Here is a 17,165-nt window from a genome sequence, read left to right on the forward strand (position 1 = left end):
TTCAAAGTCTTGAGTGAAGTCATGGATTATGAGTGAAAGGTTTAAGGAGAACATGAGAGTAAATTTCTTCACTCAGAGGGTCATGGGAGTGTTGAACAAACTGCCAGCACAAATGGTGAGTGTGAGCTTGATTTCAATGTTTATGATATGTATGGATAGGTACATGGATGGTACGGGTATGGAGGGCTATGATCCAGGTGCAGGTCATTGAGAATAGACAATTTAAGTGTTTTGGCATGGTTCAGATGGGCTAAATAGCCAGTTTCTGTTCTGTATTTTTCTTTGACTCTATGACTAAGTGCCACAATGTTTCTGGTGCCAAAAGAGCATGCCCAGAACTTACTAATGGTAATTCATACATCCTTGGAATGTAACCATATATAACAATTGGAATATAACAATTACAGCACAGAAACAGGCCATCTCAGCCCTTCTAGTCCATGCGGAATGCTTACTCTCACCTCGTCCCACCGACCTGCACTCAGCCCATAACCATCCATTCCTTTCCTGTCCATGTACCTATCCAATTTTTTAAAAAATGACAATATCGAACCTGTCTCTACCACTTCTACTGGAAGCTCATTCCACACAGCTACCACTCACTGAGTAAAGGAGTTCTTCCTCGTGTTACCCCTAAACTCTCAACTCATGTCCTCCTGTTTGAATCTCCCCTAACTCTCAATGGAAAAAGCCTATCCACGTCAACTCTATCTATCCCCCTCATAATTTTAAATACCTCTATCAAGTCCCCCCTCAACCTTCTATGCTCCAAAGAATAAAGACCTAACTAGTTCAACCTTTCTCTGTAACTTTGGTGCTGAAACCCAGGTAATATTCTAGTAAATCTTCTCTGTACTCTCTTTATTCTGTTGATATCTTTCCTATTGTTCAGTGACCAGAACTGTACACAATACTCCAAATGTAGGATGAAATTGGAGCACCTAGAGGGAACGCACACTGTTAAGGGGAGAATGTGTTATTTTTGTTTGATCATCAGGCCTGGATATATGATTTTTTATCCTGTAATCTGATTTGTTATTAAATTCATTGAGTAGTTATGGCTTTAAAAGAAACATTTTATTAGAATATCACTAGTCATATTTGGGCAATTTAAGTACCTGCCCATTATCCCTGGCCTATATCACCTGAAACTCAGCTAATTTATAATTCATATTAAATATTTTCATATGCTTCCATATCTTATAACCTTAAATTTTAGTTAATGAAATTCCAAATGATTACCAATCGTAACAAATCCAATGCCAATCTGTCATTTCACTTAAGACAATTAGGAAAGGTACAAATGTTATAACAGATTCATAATCAATTAAATAATGAGTCTGCTATGCTGGTGCTAGAATGTGTGCTTCCAGCATGTCCTTGGGTGTATACGTTCTTAATGTGAATGATACATTTCACTGTATTTTTCAATGTATAATGTGATTAATAAATCTGAAGTGGAGACATTAGCCTGGATTTTGGTTCCATGATGCTCTCTAGTGACTTTAATTGAGGCATTCTCCTACAGAGATATCTTTAGGTGAGTCCAAATCTGAGCTTCTAAAATACACAATTCATAAAGTTTTGCTTATTAAAGATATCATTCAATGCATTGGAACTTATACTTCTTAATGTTGAAAGACTATTGCTAATTCTTATGCAACACACAAAAAATGCTGGAGGAGCTCAACAGGCCAGGCAGCATCTATGGAAAAGAGTAAATAGTCAACGTTTTGGGCTGTAAATTTCAACTGTTTACTCATTTCCATAGATGCTGTTTGGCGTGCTGAGTTCCTCCAGCATTTTTTGTGTATTGCTTTGGATTTCCAGCATCTGCAGATTTTCTCATGATTGTAATAGTTCTTATGTTATCTTTGTTCAGAAAACTAAAACTAATTAGAAAATGCCTTTCTTACTATTATGTAGATATTGACTTGTCCGATAACCAACTGGGAATTGAGGGAGCCAAAGCAATCAGCACCATGCTGATGGAGAATACAGTTTTGATAAAGATTGTTCTTTCTGGAAACTGTTTTGATGATCATGCTGCCCAATACCTGGCTGAAGCTATAAGCAGCCCACTCAAATTGCAAATCTTAAACTTGAGCCACAATAGGATCAGCAATACTCAAGGTATGGCTGTACTGCATATGCCTCCCTATCTTTACTTTCAAGTCGTCTTGGATCAAAAGCGATGGATTAGAAATGTTTTCCAGAATAAGCAAAAGAACTACAGCTCTACATTTCTACTGCAATCTCTGACTGAGATTGAGTTCAAGTTTACAACTTTTTGTTCAAAGATTCAAAGTATATTATCAAAGTATGTATGCAGTATACAAGTCTGAGATCCATCTTCCCCATAGACAGCCACGAAACAAAGAACCATGGACCTTTTCAAAATACATCAACCCCACCTCTGCAAAACAAAAATCAAATTGCGCCAATGGCAACAAAAAAAAACAAGCAAAAGCACAGAATCTAAAACACAAAACTAAAAACCATATTTAGCTGGCTTAAGATAGTGTTGGTGAGCCTCAGCAACTTCTGGCTGGTGGCTAACGTAATATGGAAAACAACTACATACTTTGTTAACCACACTTTTTCTGGCAAATGATCATCACAAATAATAGTCTGTATCTTCCCTTTGGTCTTGAAGGCAATTCAATGTGGTAGAACCAAGGCAGCAGGCCCGTCACCGAGAGTGAGGAAGACCCAAAGTTCGATCGATTTAAGCGCTGTGCTGAAAGCTGAGTCGAGGTGACGAGGTTCGGGCACTAGAGCGTACCAATTCAACTGAAATCGATGTTTGGACAGAGACTTGTATGCAGGGCCAAATCAAAATGGTCGGTTACAGGCCAAATTGAGGCTGAGGAGTCCAGGCACCAGAGCTATTGAACTAATGTTTGCACGTTGATTTAGGTGCATGACCAGATTGAAAAGGTCAGGATGTTGGGGATCAAGATGAGGGACAGGCCTGTTCAGTTCACTACTCCATGGCTTAGTTCTGCACTGAACTTTGCCGAGTTATGGGACTCTCTTTGTTGACTTCAATTCAGAACGTTATTTGCTTGCAGTTACTGTTTTTCCTCTCTTCATATTGGCTATTTGATTGTCTTCTTTTTTATTGGTTCTTTTAGGTGTCTTTGTTTCGTGGCTGCCTGTTAGGAGATGAATTTCAAGGTTGTATAACGTATAAAGACTTTGATAATAAATGTACTTTGAACTTTGAAATATGGTAACATGCCTCTAGCCCAATGAGCCCATGCTACTCTACTAAACCATACGTCTTTGGAATGCAGGAGGAAACCAGAACACTCAGAGGAAATCAGGGAGAATGTACAAACTCCTTACAAACAGTGGCAGGAATTGAACCTGGATCACAGGCACTGTACTAGTGTTATTTTAACACCTACTTTTTCCAAATAAAGGAAGGCAAATAGTTTAATTTCAAAGCCAGGACAGACAATTCAAATTAAAAATCAGAATATTAAAGAGGATACAGCATCACAGTGACTCAACAAAACTATAAAGGAAAGGTATCCCAATTCTTATCCACAGAGGCAGAGAATGCAAAGCAGATAATGATGTTAATTCTTTACAGAACACAAGTTCATCATCAATTGGAATAATGAATTAACTCATGTTCGTCAGGTCTGCCCACTTTGTATTGCTACTAACAGTCAATTTCAATTTCACAGCCCCATTGTCAGTGATAGAGGGCCTGTCTGATTGGCCTTCCACATCCCTGTATCCAGCACTGCAATTTAGACCTTAAGAGTCAGCGAGGAAGCCCCTACCCAATGGTATTCCTGACGTTTTAACAAGAAGCAAAGCTTTTCCAGCTATATTAGTTGTGATTTTAACAGTTTTAAATATCATGACATAAAATACATAGTAAAAATATTCAAATGCAAAAGCAATCTTTAAAAATCAGCCTGCCCTACATTTTTTTTACACTTTATGTTGCAAACCTCAACATGGTTTTGGTTCTAATGCTGACAGTGCAATGTTTGAGAGGTGGTTTCCCAACATGGTTCCAGAATAACCCAGATTTTACTGCTGGCAGATTCAGCTTTCCAATCCTCTTGAAAATGTCTGAACTTCCATTAAACAGCTTGTGCATTGATACCACTGGTGATAGCCAACATAGTCCAATGGCAATGGCAGGCACACTTTAGGAAGAACATAGAAGTTTTGGACACTGTAGAAGAGATGGAAAAGAATGACTCCAAGGATGATGTAATTGCACCGTTACAATTAAATAATGGCCACGCAACATACAGATGTCCTTGAAGATTTGTTTTATTTCCCTCTTTCTTTCTTCAGTAGATACCATGAAAGCTACAAGAAAATAAAGGTCATTAACAGTTTGAAACATACAGTCTTTTAAAGTCTCTCAAGCTGATAAACAGATCCAAACACATTAGCACAACAGAAGTGTGCTGAAATCAAATAAATTACTAAAAACATATCACACTGTCCATATAAAGGCACATCAACAACATTGTACACAATATAAAACAAACGAAACAATTACCATGTGCGCCTCTTGGACCACATGCAGAATAAGTTTATTTTAGGGCCATATGTCTTTCTCTGCTTCTATGTTGGTTCTGACCCATAATAGCACAGTCATGCTTTTATTAAACTCTGGTCATGTGACCCATTAAACTGTACATTAAAATAAAACCTTACATAAAATATTTTAAGATGATAAAATAATCATGAATTTATGACAAAAACATAAAATAAATATCTCAATGAAACACGTCTCTGAGACAGTTACAGATGATGTTCATGTACATTGCCTGAAAAAGTATATTATTTGGTTTAACTAAGTTATCTCACTTTACTAACTTATTTTATAAGGAAACAAGCTAGGAAATGCTATTGCAGAAAATACTGGTCTGAAGGAACTAAACTTAAGTTGGAACCACCTACGAGGCAAGGGATGCATTGGAATAACAGAAGGCCTCAGGGTAGGTGCTCAAGGTTGTAGACTGTTAGTCTTTAAATATGTTCTAGAAAAGGATAAATAGTTGTTATGCTACAGGATCAAGAGATATGGGAAGAGGCCTGGAACATGAAGTCATGTTTATGTTGAATAGTGGGGTACGCCATAAAACCTCACAACCTAGGAGCAGAATTAAGCTATTCAGTACATTGAGTTTGCTCTGCCATTCCATCATGGCTGATCCCGGATCCCACTCAACCCCATACACCTGCCTTCTCGCCATTTCCTTTGAGTCCCTGACCAATCAGGAAATGATCGGCTTCCACCTTAAATGTACTCACGGACTTGGCCTCCATCACAGTCTATAGCAGAGCTTTGCACAGATTTACTATTCTCGCTCAAAAAAATTCCTCCTTACCTCTGTTCTAAATGGTCACCCCTCAATTTTGAGGCTGTGGCCTCTAGTTCTAGATACCCCCACCAGAGGAAACATCCTCTCCACATCCAACCCATCTTGTCCTTTCAACATTCAGTAGGTTTCAATGAGATCTCCCCGCATTTTTCTAAATTCTAGGTAGTACAGCCCCAAAGCTGCCAAATGCTCCTCATATGTTAAATACTCCATTCCTAGAATCATCCTCGTGAACCTCCTCTGGACTCTCTCCAATGACAACACATCCTTTCGGTGATATGGGGCTGGAAACAGTTGACAATACTCCATGTGCAGCCTGATTAGTGCCTTATAAAGTCTCAGCATTATCTCCTTGCCTTTATATTCTATTCTCCTTGAAATAAATACCAACATTGTATTTGCCTTCTTTACCAGTCTCAATCTGTAAATTAACCTTTTGGGACTCTTGTACAAGAACTCCTAAGTCCCTTTGCACCTCTGATATTTGAAGCTTCTCCCCATTTAGATAATAGTTTGCACCATTGATCCTTTTAGCAAAATGCATAATCATACATTTCCCAACACTGTATTCCATCTGCTACTTTTTTGCCCATTCTTCCAATTTGTCTAAGTGTTGCTGCAATCGCATTGTTTCCTCAGCAGTACCTACCACTCCACCTATCTACGTCCCATCCGCAAGCTTTGCCACAAATTTCCACTATCCAAATCATTGACAAACAATGTGAAAAGTAGTGGTCCCAATACTGACCCCTGAGGAACACAACTGGCAACCAACCAGAAAAGGCCCCTTTTATTCCCACTCACTGCCTCCTTCCTGCCAGCCATTCCTCTATCAATGACAGTATCATTCCTGTAATGTCATAGGATTTTACTTGTTAATCAGCCTCTTGTGTGGCACCTTATCAAGAGCTTTCTGAAAATCCAAGCAAAAGACATCCACTGCCTCTCCTTTGTCCACCCTGCTTGTTACTTCCTTGAAGAACTCTTAGCAGAGTTGTCAGGCAAGATTTCCCCTTACAGAAACCATGCTGACTTTGACTTATTTTATCATTAGTACCCTGAAACCTCATCCTTAATAATAGGCTCCAGCACTTTCCCAACCACTGAAGTTAGGCTAACTGGCCTATAATTTCCTTTCTTTTGCGTTCTTCACTTCGTAAAGAATGGAGTGACATTTGCAATCTTCCAGTCCTCCAAGACCATGCCAGGATCAAATGTTTCTTGAAAAATCATGACCAATGCATCTCTTATTTAAGTCTTTTCAGTTTGCCTAGCACTTTTTGCTTTGTAATAGCAATAACACTCACTTGGGGAAAGGCTATCTTAGATTGGGTGTTGTGTAATAACCCAGATCTTCTTAGGGACCTTAATGTAAAGGAGCCCTTAGAAGATAGTGATCATGATATAGAAACATAGAAAACCTACAGCACAATACAGGCCCTTTGGCCCACAAAGCTGTGCTGAACATGTCCTTATCTTAGAAATTACTAGGCTTACACATAGTCCTCTATTTTTCTGAGCTCCATGTACCTGTCCAGGAATCTCTTAAAATACCCTATTGTATCTGCCTCCGGCAGCCCATTCCACGCACTCACCACTCTCTGTGTAAAACAACTTACCTGACATCTCCTCTGTACCTACTTCCAAACACCTTAAAACTGTGCCCTCCCATGCTAGACATTTCAGGCCTGGGAAAAAACCTCTGACTATCCACCCGATCAATGCCTCTCATCATCTTATACACCTCTATCAGGTCAGCGCTCATCTTCCATCACTCCAAGAAGAAGGCATGCTCCCCAATCCAGACAACATCCTTCTAAACCTCCTCTGCACCCTTTCTATGATTTCTGCATATGATTGAATTCATACTGCAATTTGAGAGGGAGAAGTATAACTCACATGTATGAGTATTGCAGTGGAATAAAGGGAATGACAGAGGCATGAGTATGGAGCTTGCCCAGGTGGATTGGAGGGGGTTACTGATGGGGATGACGGCAGAGCAGAGATGGCTGAACTTAATGGGAATAATTCACAAGTTGCAGGATAGATTTGTCCCACAGAAGTTGTTCTGAAATCGCAGAGGGAGGCAACTATAGCTGACGAGGACTATAGAATTTAAGGACCACTTAAAAGCCAAGGAAAGGGAATATAAGTTCACAAAAGTGAGTGTGAAGTTGGATGATTGGGAAGTTTTTAAATTCCAACAAGACAACTAAAAAAGCTACAAGAAGGGAAAAAGAGGCCAAACTAGCCAATCATATAAAGTAAGATATGAACAGATTTTATCAGTTATATAAAGAGTATAAGGGAGGTGAGAGTTAATATTGGACCACTGGAAAATGATGCTAGTAAGGGCTAGTAATGGGGGACTAAGAAATGGCAGATGACCAGAGAGACTTAAGAGTCCTTGTGCAAAACTCCCAGAAGGTTAATTTATAGGTTGAGTCTGTGCTAAAGAAGGCCAATGCAATGGTGTCATTTATTTCAAGGGGCATAGAATATAAAAGCAAGGAGATAATGGTGAGGCTTTATCATACACTAGTCAGGCCACAATTGGAGTATTGCCAACAGTGTTGCACCCTATATCTCAGAAAAGATGTGTTGTCATTGGAGAGAGTCCAGAGGAGGTTCACGAGGATGATTCTGGGAATGGAGGGTTTAACATATGAGAAGCATTTGGCAGCTTTGTACTCACTGGAATTTAGAAGAATGCAGGGGGATCTCATTGAAACCTACCAAATGTTGAAAAGACTGGATAAGGTGGATGTGGAGATGTTTCCTTTGGTGGAGGTATCCAGAGCTAAAGGGCAGAGCCTTAAAATTGAGGGGTGCCCCTTTGGAATAGAGGAAAGGAGGAATTTTTTTGGCCAGAGAGTAGTAAATATGTGGAATGCTCTGCCATAGACTGCAATGGAGGCCAAGTCTGTCGGTATATTTAAAGTGGAAGCTGATAGTTTCCTGATCGTTCAGGGCATGAAAGGATGTGACAATAAGGTAGGTGTATGTGGTTGAATGGGATTTGTGATCAGCAATAGTGAAATGGAAGAGAAGACTCAATGGGCTGAATGGCCTAATTCTGCTCCTCTGTCTGATCGCCTGCCCCTGCTCCTATTTTCTATCCTTCTTCTGAGCTTCTTATTGGACTTCTTGTTGATGATCTTATATTGATGCTCTCCATTTATGCCCATCCCTACATGGAAACATGACCCCACTGTACTTTGTCTTGGAGACAGCAATCTGTTCTGCTGCATCACTGATTCCACATTCTTTGACACTATTCATTAGAATATTGAAGGGTACTTTATCAAAGCTGTGTAAGAACCTTCATAAATTACAACAATTACATTACCATTGTGTATTCTCTTTGCCATTTTTTCAAAAAATCTTCAAGGGATTCATCAAACAAGATCTTCTCCTTTGAAATGCCCTCTGAGAAGGGGTGGCACAGTGGCATGACCAGTAGAGCTGCTTCCATACAGCATTAGAGCCCCAGCTTTAGTCCTGATTTTAGCTACAATCTGTGTGGAGTATGCACATTCTTCCCCAAACTGCATAAGTTTCTCTCAGGAGCTCCGTTTTGCAGTCATATCTCAAAGATCTACAGGTGGGTTGATTAATTGGTTTTACTTGGTGAATAGGTATATTACAGAATCTGGGAGCCATTGATGGCAACATCAGGAGAATAAGCTACAGAAAAGAGTTGATGGGAGAATAAGATTGCTCTGTGAGCCAACAGAGACTTGATGGACCAATTTTTCTCCATCTATGTTGTAAGGAATTATGAAATGTGGAATTCATTTTTTACAATACAAAGAACACAAAGAACACTGCAGATGCTGTGGTCAAACCTTTCCTCTTTCCTCTGATTGGTTTTTCACCTGGCACCTTCCCCCCTCCCCACAACTTCTTTATACGGCCCCTGCCCCCTCCTTCTTCAGTCCTGACGAAGGGTCTCAGCCCGAAACGTTGACTGCTCATTTCAACGGATGCTGCCCGACCTGCAGAGTTCCTCCAGCATGTTTGTATGTGTTACGATATATTTTACTTCCAGATGTTTTATTTATTCCTTAGTTAAGGACAGTATTACTTTTATATCATTAATGTTTAGGTGTATAGCTTCAAACTAGGGTGGAGTTAAAGCTATCTTAACATTGTAGCAGATTATTATTTTTTATTTAGACTGTAATCTGATCCAGAAACTAATGTACTCAAGATTTACAAGGGCGTCCATTAGAATGGCAGTTGATTGCAGTCTATTTTCTCTCCTGCAGGATAATATTTTTCTGAGAGTACTGGATTTGTCCTATAATGGATTTGGGAATGAGGGAGCCAAAGCTCTTGGTGAAGCACTTAAAGTTAACAATGTGCTTGAGCATCTGAATATCAGGTATAACAGTGTTTAGATTCTTACTGATTATAGTGGCTTAGTTCAAGAACATTATTCATATTCATTATTGAAATAGTTTTCTCAAATAATTACTAATGTGCAAGAACTGAATTTGAATTTTTAAAAAATGAAAACTGCAGGGTAGACTTCAAGACCAGTTTTTGGAGTTTACTAATTCCATTCTTTAGATCTTGTCAAGGAAGGTAAGGCCCATTAACATGAACCCAACTCATGAATGCTTAGGATAGACACATCTAGGAGAGGTATCTTATGTCTTGAGAACCAATTATTGGCAAGAGAATAAATGATTCTGTACACCAACAAGCTCTTGTTATTTTTTATTAGCTGATCACAGACTGTGGACCTTATTTATTGTCCAACTGAACCCTTAAACTGAGTGACTTTTCAGGTCATTCCAGAGGCACTTATATTGGTGGTCTGGAGTCACCTTTAGATCAGACCAGATAGAATTTACTTCCCTGAAAGATAATGATGAATCAAGTGTTTTTCTTCAGCAGTCTGGTAATTTTGTCTCCATAACTGATAGTAGTTGTACTTTCTTTTTCTTCAACTAAATGTAAATTGGGTGCATAGTGAAGCGGTGAGTGTGTCACTATTACAACTCGGGGTGTTGGAGTTTGGAATTCAATCCCAGCAGCCTCTGTAAGGAATCTCTGTATTTCTTCCCCATGGAATGTGTGGGTTTTCTCTGGGTGGTCTGGTCTTCTCCTACAGCTCAAAGATGTAGCAGTTAGCAGGTTAATTGGTTATTGCAAATTGTCCCTTTGTTAGGTTAGGGTTAAATCAGGGTTGTCAGACACCACCTAAAGGTCTGGAAAAGTCCATACCTGGCTGTATCTTTAAATAAATAAACTCTTCATCTTCAGTGAAAAAATATATTAATCTTATAAATCAGTTTGCAGAATGCAGCAGATGTCTATGAAATATGATTTTTTGGGTTCTTTAGTTTATTATATCCATATAAGAGTAATAAATCTGGAAACAATTTGCAAAAGAAAATATACTGTACCTTTTTACAATGAAATTGCACCTTACCCTATCACATATCAATCAATGAATTACTTCAGAAAGCAATGACAATTAGATAGGCAGGTAGACAAAGATAAATAACCAGTTAATCTGCTTTTACTGATGTTTGTTGAGGAAGAATTTAACCTCAGTTACTAGGAGAATATGAATGGAACATTTAAAATCCACTAAAATAAACAATTTATACGTAATCATTAACATTTTAAATCCTCAGAGTATGTACTTTAGCAATACAATCCTAGACGGGGGTTTAAAATTATAATGTTGGGACTCAAAGATAACAATGTGATCCATTGATGTAACTGGTAAACTGTAACACAAAAGATAAGAAGGGGTTGACTGGCATCTGGGATCAGCCATGATAGAATGTTGGAGCGGACTTGATGGGCTGAATGGCCTAATTCTGCTCCTATGTCTTACAGTCTTATGGACCTACTTTCATAGACACCTTCTTGAGAGTAAGTCATAAATAACATAAAGAATGTATATTGGTGAAGTCTTAGTGGAAAAGTTTGTCCAATAAAACATTCTAAACTCTCCTTGATACTGATCTAAAATTTCTAATCTTGTTTTTGGTCTTATAGTAATAACCGTATTTCTGCAGAAGGAGCTGTGTTGTTATCTTTGGGATTAAAAGTTAATATCACTCTAATTGGGCTTAATGTAAGTATGATACTCAGGTATGTTAATCAAATGTTCCCTTATAGTACAGCTATCCCAATCACTACATCAAATAATTGATTATAGTTTGAAGAAACCTTTCCTGGGAATTGAACAGGAATGGTTATAGACTTCCTTCTATACAACACAAAACACAACACACACAAAATGCTGGAAGGGCACAGCAGGTCCATAAGACCATAAGACATAGGAGCAGAATTAGGCCATTCAGCCCATCAAGTCTACACCACCATTCCATCATGGCTGATCCCAGATCCCACTCAACGCCATACACCTGCCTTCTTTCCATATCCTTTGATGTCCTGACTGATCAGAAAACGATTAACTTCCACCTTAAATATACACATGGTCGACCTCCATCGCAATCTATGGCAGAGTATTCCACGGATTTACTACACTCTGGCTAAAAAATTGCCTCCTTACCTCTGTTCTAAATGGTCACACCATCTGTGGAAGGGAATAAACAGTTGACATTTTGGGTCGAGACCCTTCATGAGGACTGAAAAGGAAGAGTGAAGAAACCAGGATCTGAAGCCGAAATTTCTGACTTCATTCCCCTTTTCAGACCTGATGAAGGGTCTCAGCCTGAAATGTCGACTGTTTATTCCTCTCTGTAACTGCTGCCTAATCTGCTGAATTCCTCCAGTGTTTTGTGTGTGTTACTTTGGATTTCGAGCTATATAGATACTGTCTGACCTGCTGAGTTCTTCCAGCATTTTGTGTGTGTTACTCTGGATTTTCAGTGACATAGGTACTGTCTGGCCTGCTGAGTTCCTCCAGCATTTTCTGTGTGTTACTCTGGATTTCTAGCTTCATCTAAGTCCGTAGTAAATTCATTATCAAAGTACGTATATGTTACCATATACAACCCTGAGATTCATTTTCTAGCAGGCATACTCAATAAATCCATAAAAGAAAAATAATCATAGCAGAATCAATGAAAGACCTCTCCAACTGTGCATTCAACCAGAGAGCAAATACAAAAAGAGAGAAATAATAATGATACATATAGATTAGCTCAATGGTGGGAAGGGATTTACCCATGATAGACTGGGCATTATCCACTACTTTTTGTAGTATTTCCCATTCAAGGGCATTGGTTTCCATATCAGGCTGTAATGCAACCAGGCAGTATAATGTCCACCACATATCTATCAAAGTTTGTCAAAGTTTTGGATGTTATACTGGATTTTCTCAAATTCCTAAGGAAGTAGAGGCACTGTCTTGCTTTCTACATAATTGCACTTACATGCTGGGCCCAGGACAGGTCCTCTGAAATTAAAACACCAAGAAATTTAAAGCTGCTGACCCTCTCTACCTCTGATCCTCCAATGAGGACTGGCTCATGGACCTTTGGTTTTCTCCTCTTGAAGTCAGCAATCAGTTCCTTGGTCTTACTGACACTGAGTAAGAGGTTGTTGTTGTGGCACCAATCGGCCAGATTTTCAATCTCCCTCCTATATGCTGATTTGACACCACCTTTGACTCAGCCTATGACATTGGTGTCATCAGCAAACATAAATATGGCATATCACATAAATATAACAATATAACATAAATATCACATATGCATCAGTGTAAAGTGAGTAGAGCAGAGGACTAAGCACACAGCTTTGTGATGCAGCTGTGCTGATGGGGATTGTGAAGGAGATGCTGTTGCCAATCTGAACTGACTGGGGTCTGCAAGGGAGGTAATAGAGGACCCAATTGCAAAGGAAGTACTGAAGCTAAGGTCTTGAATTTATTGATTAGTTTGGAGTGTTGAATACCAAGCTGTATTGATAAAGAGCATCCTGATATATGCACCTTTGGTGTCCAGATGTTCCAGGGTTGAGTGAAGACCCAGTGAGGTGGCATCTGTGATGAACCTGTTGCACCAGTAGGCAAATTGGAGTAGATCCAAGTTGCTTGTCAGGCAGCAGTTGATATGTTTCACTATCAACCTCTCAAAACATTTCATCACTGTGAATATAAGTGCTACAAGACACTTGTCATTCTGGCAGGTTACCACATTCTTTTTAGGCACCGGTATAATTGAAGATTGCTTGAAGCCATGGGTAGCTCAGACTGCTGAAGTGAAAGGTTGAAGATCTCAGTGAATACTCCAGCCAACTGAACAGCATAGTTCTTTAGTACTTGACCTGGTATCCCATCTGGGCTGGATGTTTCTCAATGGTTCACCCTCCTGGAGGTTACTCAAATATTGGCCCCAGAGACTGAAATCAGAGGATCATCAGGGGCTGTGGGAGATCGTGATGGTTCCTCCATGTTTTTGACAGTAAATGTGAGCATAGAAGGCATTGATCTCATCTGGAAGCAAAGCCCTGCTGTAGCCTATGTTGCTTAATTTACTTTAGAAGAAGTTACAAAGAGGCGGCGCGGCACGGCGGCGCAGCATGGCAGCAGCGGCCTTTCAGACCTGGTGTTACTTTAATTTAATTTTCTATTTTAAGTTTGGCACACAATTTTCGATACATGGATAACAGAGTGGCTATCTACCATCGCCAGATACTACTACAATACAGAGATCGCCCAAAAATAAACCTTCACAAAGATCTGCTGGCTGAATTACGCGACCTCAGCTTGCTGAAGGGAATGGGCTTACATTCCTTGGACTCGCCTGATGCTGGTAGCCGGAGATAGAGATGTCGAAAGCGATGTGCGAGGAAGCAGAAGCGAGGCAAACGGGCAGGGGTCCATGCCAGGCTAAAAGCAAACCCTAGCCGGCCGGCTCTCCCGTCCATTCTGCTCTTCAATGTCCGCTCCCTGGACAATAAAATGGACTACATCCGACTCCAACGTAATACTCGGCGGGAGTACAGAGTTTGCTCCGCGTATGTCTTCACAGGGACATGGCTCACTGATGGGATTTCAGATGCTGCCATTCAGCCAGTCAGGCTAGCCTTGTTTCGTGCGGACAGGGATGCAGCTGTCTCGCGGTAAGACTCGTGGTGGTGGTGTGTGTATTTACATCAACACAGAATGGTGTAAGAACTCTGTGCTGGTTTCCAGACACTGCTCATCGCTAGTAGAGTTTGTGGCTGTTAGATGCAGATCATTTTATTTGCCACGGGAATTCACCTCTGTCCTTATATTCGGCGTCTACATTCCCCCCAGCACTAATGCTAAGGAGGTGCTCTGTGAACTGTACAGGGCTATTAGCGAATGCACACCCTGATGGTCTGCGTATTGTCGCTGGTGATTTTAACCACGCGAACCTTAAGTCAGTGCTCCCCAAGTTCCATCAGTATGTGGACTTTGCAACGAGGGGGTAGAACTTGTTGGACCTGGTTTACACAAACATCCCTGATGCGTACCATGCAGAGCCCCACCCTCACCTCGGATACTCAGACCACATCTCGGTTATGCTAATCCCAGCATACAGATCACTCATCAGGCGCTCCAGACCAGTTCAGAAGCAGGTGAAAACCTGGCCAGCAGGAGCCATCTCTGCTCTTCAAGACTGCTTTGAGCACACTGACTGGCACATGTTCAGGGAGGCTGCAACTGATGGCAACTCTACCAACTTAGAGGAGTACACAAATTCAGAGACCAGCTACATCAGCAAGTGCATTGATGATGTTATTCTGTCCAAGACCATCACTATACGCACTAACCAGAAGCAATGGATGACCACAGAGGTGTGTGCGCTGCTGAAGTCCCGCAACTCCGCTTTCAGAGCAGGCGACAAGGCAGCTCTAACAACAGCGAGGGCCAAACTGTCCCGAGCCATCAGAGGGGCAAAGCGTGCACATGCCCAGCTAATCCACAGCCACTTCCAGGACAGTGGCGACATGCTGTGGAAGGGCATCCAGGACATCACCAATTACAGGACAACATCACTTGACTGTGCAGGTGATGCCTCCCTCCCAGATGTGCTGAATAACTTCTACACCCAGTTTGAGGTGGAAAATGACATGGCGGTGAGGAAGTCCACCCCTCCTACAAATGACCAGGTGCTGTGTCTCACTGTGGTCGACATGAGAAGAACCCTGTGCAAGGTCAACCCACGGAAGGCTGCTGGACCAGACAACATCCCTAGTAGAGTGCTCAGAGGATGTGCAGACCAGCTAGCAAATGCTCTCAGTGACATCTTCAACATCTCCAAGCAGCACCACCGTTCCAACGTGCTTCAAGGCTGCCACCATCGTCCCCGTGCTGAAGAAGTCTTCAGTGTCCTGCCTAAATGACTACACTTACAACCATCATCATGAAGTGTTTCGAGAGGCTCATCATAAGGCATATCAAGATACTGCTGCCCCTCTCACTGGACCCCCTGCAGTTTGCGTACCATCCCAACCACTCAACAGATGATGCCATTGCCACCACCCTCCACCTGGACAGAAAAGACACATACGTTCGGATGCTGTTCATAGACTTCAGTTCAGCATTCAACACAATCATCCCTCAGAAAATGATTGGAAAGCTGAGCCTACTGGGCTTGAACACCTCCCTCTGCAACTGGATCCTAGACTTCCTGACTGGGAGACCTCAGTCAGTCCAGATCGGAAGCAGCATCTCCAACACCATCACACTGAGCACGGGGGCTCCCCAGGGTTGCGTGCTCAGTCCACTGCTGTTCACTCTGCTGACCCATGACTGTGCTGCAACACACAGCTTGAACCATATCATCAAGTTCACCGATGACACGACCGTGTTGGGTCTCATCAGCAAGAATGACGAGTCAGCTTACAGAGAGGAGATGCAGTGGACTGGTGCAGAGCCAACAACCTGTCTCTTAATGTGAACAGAACAAAAGAGATGGTTATTGACTTCAGGAGAGCACGGAGCGCCCACTCCCTGCTGAACATCGATGGCTCCTAGGTAGAGATCGTAAAGAGCACCAAATTTCTTGGTGTTCACCAGACGGAGAATCTCACCTGGTCCCTCAACACCAGCTCCATAGCAAAGAAAGCCCAGCAGCGTCTCTACTTTTTGCGAAGGCTGAGGAGAGTCCATCTCCCACCCCCCATCCTCATCACATTCTACAGGGGTTGTATTGAGAGCATCCTGAGCAGCTGCATCACTTCCTGGTTCGGAAATTGCACCATCTTGGATCGCAAGACCCTGCAGCGGATAGTGAGGTCAGCTGAGAAGATCACTGGGGTCGCTCTTCCCACCATCATGGACATTTACATTACACACTGCATCCGCAAAGGAAACAGCATCATGAAGGACCCCATGCACCCCTCATACAATCTCTTCTCCCTCCTGCCATCTGGGAAAAGTCTCCAAAGCATTCAGGCTCTCACGAACAGACTATGTACCAGCTTCTTCCCCCAAGTTATCAGACTCCTCAATACCCAAAGCCTGGACTGACACCTTACCCTATTGTCCTGTTTATTATTTATTGTAATGCCTGCAATGTTTTTGTGCACTATATGTGATCCTGTGTAGGTCTGTAGTCTAGTGTAGCTTTCTCTGTGTTGTTTCTTTTTACATAGTTCAGTCCAATTTTTTTACTGTGTCATGTAACACCATGGTCCTGAGAAACGTTGTCTTATTTTCACTATGTGCTGTACCAGCAGTTATGGATGAAATGACAGTAAAAGTGACTTGACTTGACTTCAGCAGCCAGGCAGCATCTATAGGGAGAAGCGCTGTCAATGTCTCGACCCGAAACGTCGACAACGCTTCTCCCTATAGATGCTGCCCGGCCTGCTGTGTTCCACCAACATTTT

At 41.4% G+C, this 17,165-nt stretch overlaps 1 protein-coding gene across 2 annotated transcripts in view; it reads left to right on the forward strand.

Annotated features, from left to right (window-relative positions):
- The window catches only part of lrrc74b (leucine rich repeat containing 74B), a 161,858-nt gene that overhangs the window by 81,095 nt on the left and 63,598 nt on the right, over positions 1 to 17,165 (forward strand). For both annotated transcript variants that reach the window (XM_059987867.1, XM_059987866.1), the window contains exons 5-8: positions 1,927 to 2,133; positions 4,870 to 4,979; positions 9,638 to 9,753; positions 11,388 to 11,466. In XM_059987867.1, coding sequence (XP_059843850.1) covers positions 1,927 to 2,133; positions 4,870 to 4,979; positions 9,638 to 9,753; positions 11,388 to 11,466 — 512 coding nt within the window. The remainder of the gene's footprint in view (positions 1 to 1,926; positions 2,134 to 4,869; positions 4,980 to 9,637; positions 9,754 to 11,387; positions 11,467 to 17,165) is intronic.

The sequence above is a fragment of the Hypanus sabinus genome, chromosome 13, assembly GCF_030144855.1.
Source record: "Hypanus sabinus isolate sHypSab1 chromosome 13, sHypSab1.hap1, whole genome shotgun sequence".
NCBI lineage: Eukaryota > Metazoa > Chordata > Chondrichthyes > Myliobatiformes > Dasyatidae > Hypanus > Hypanus sabinus.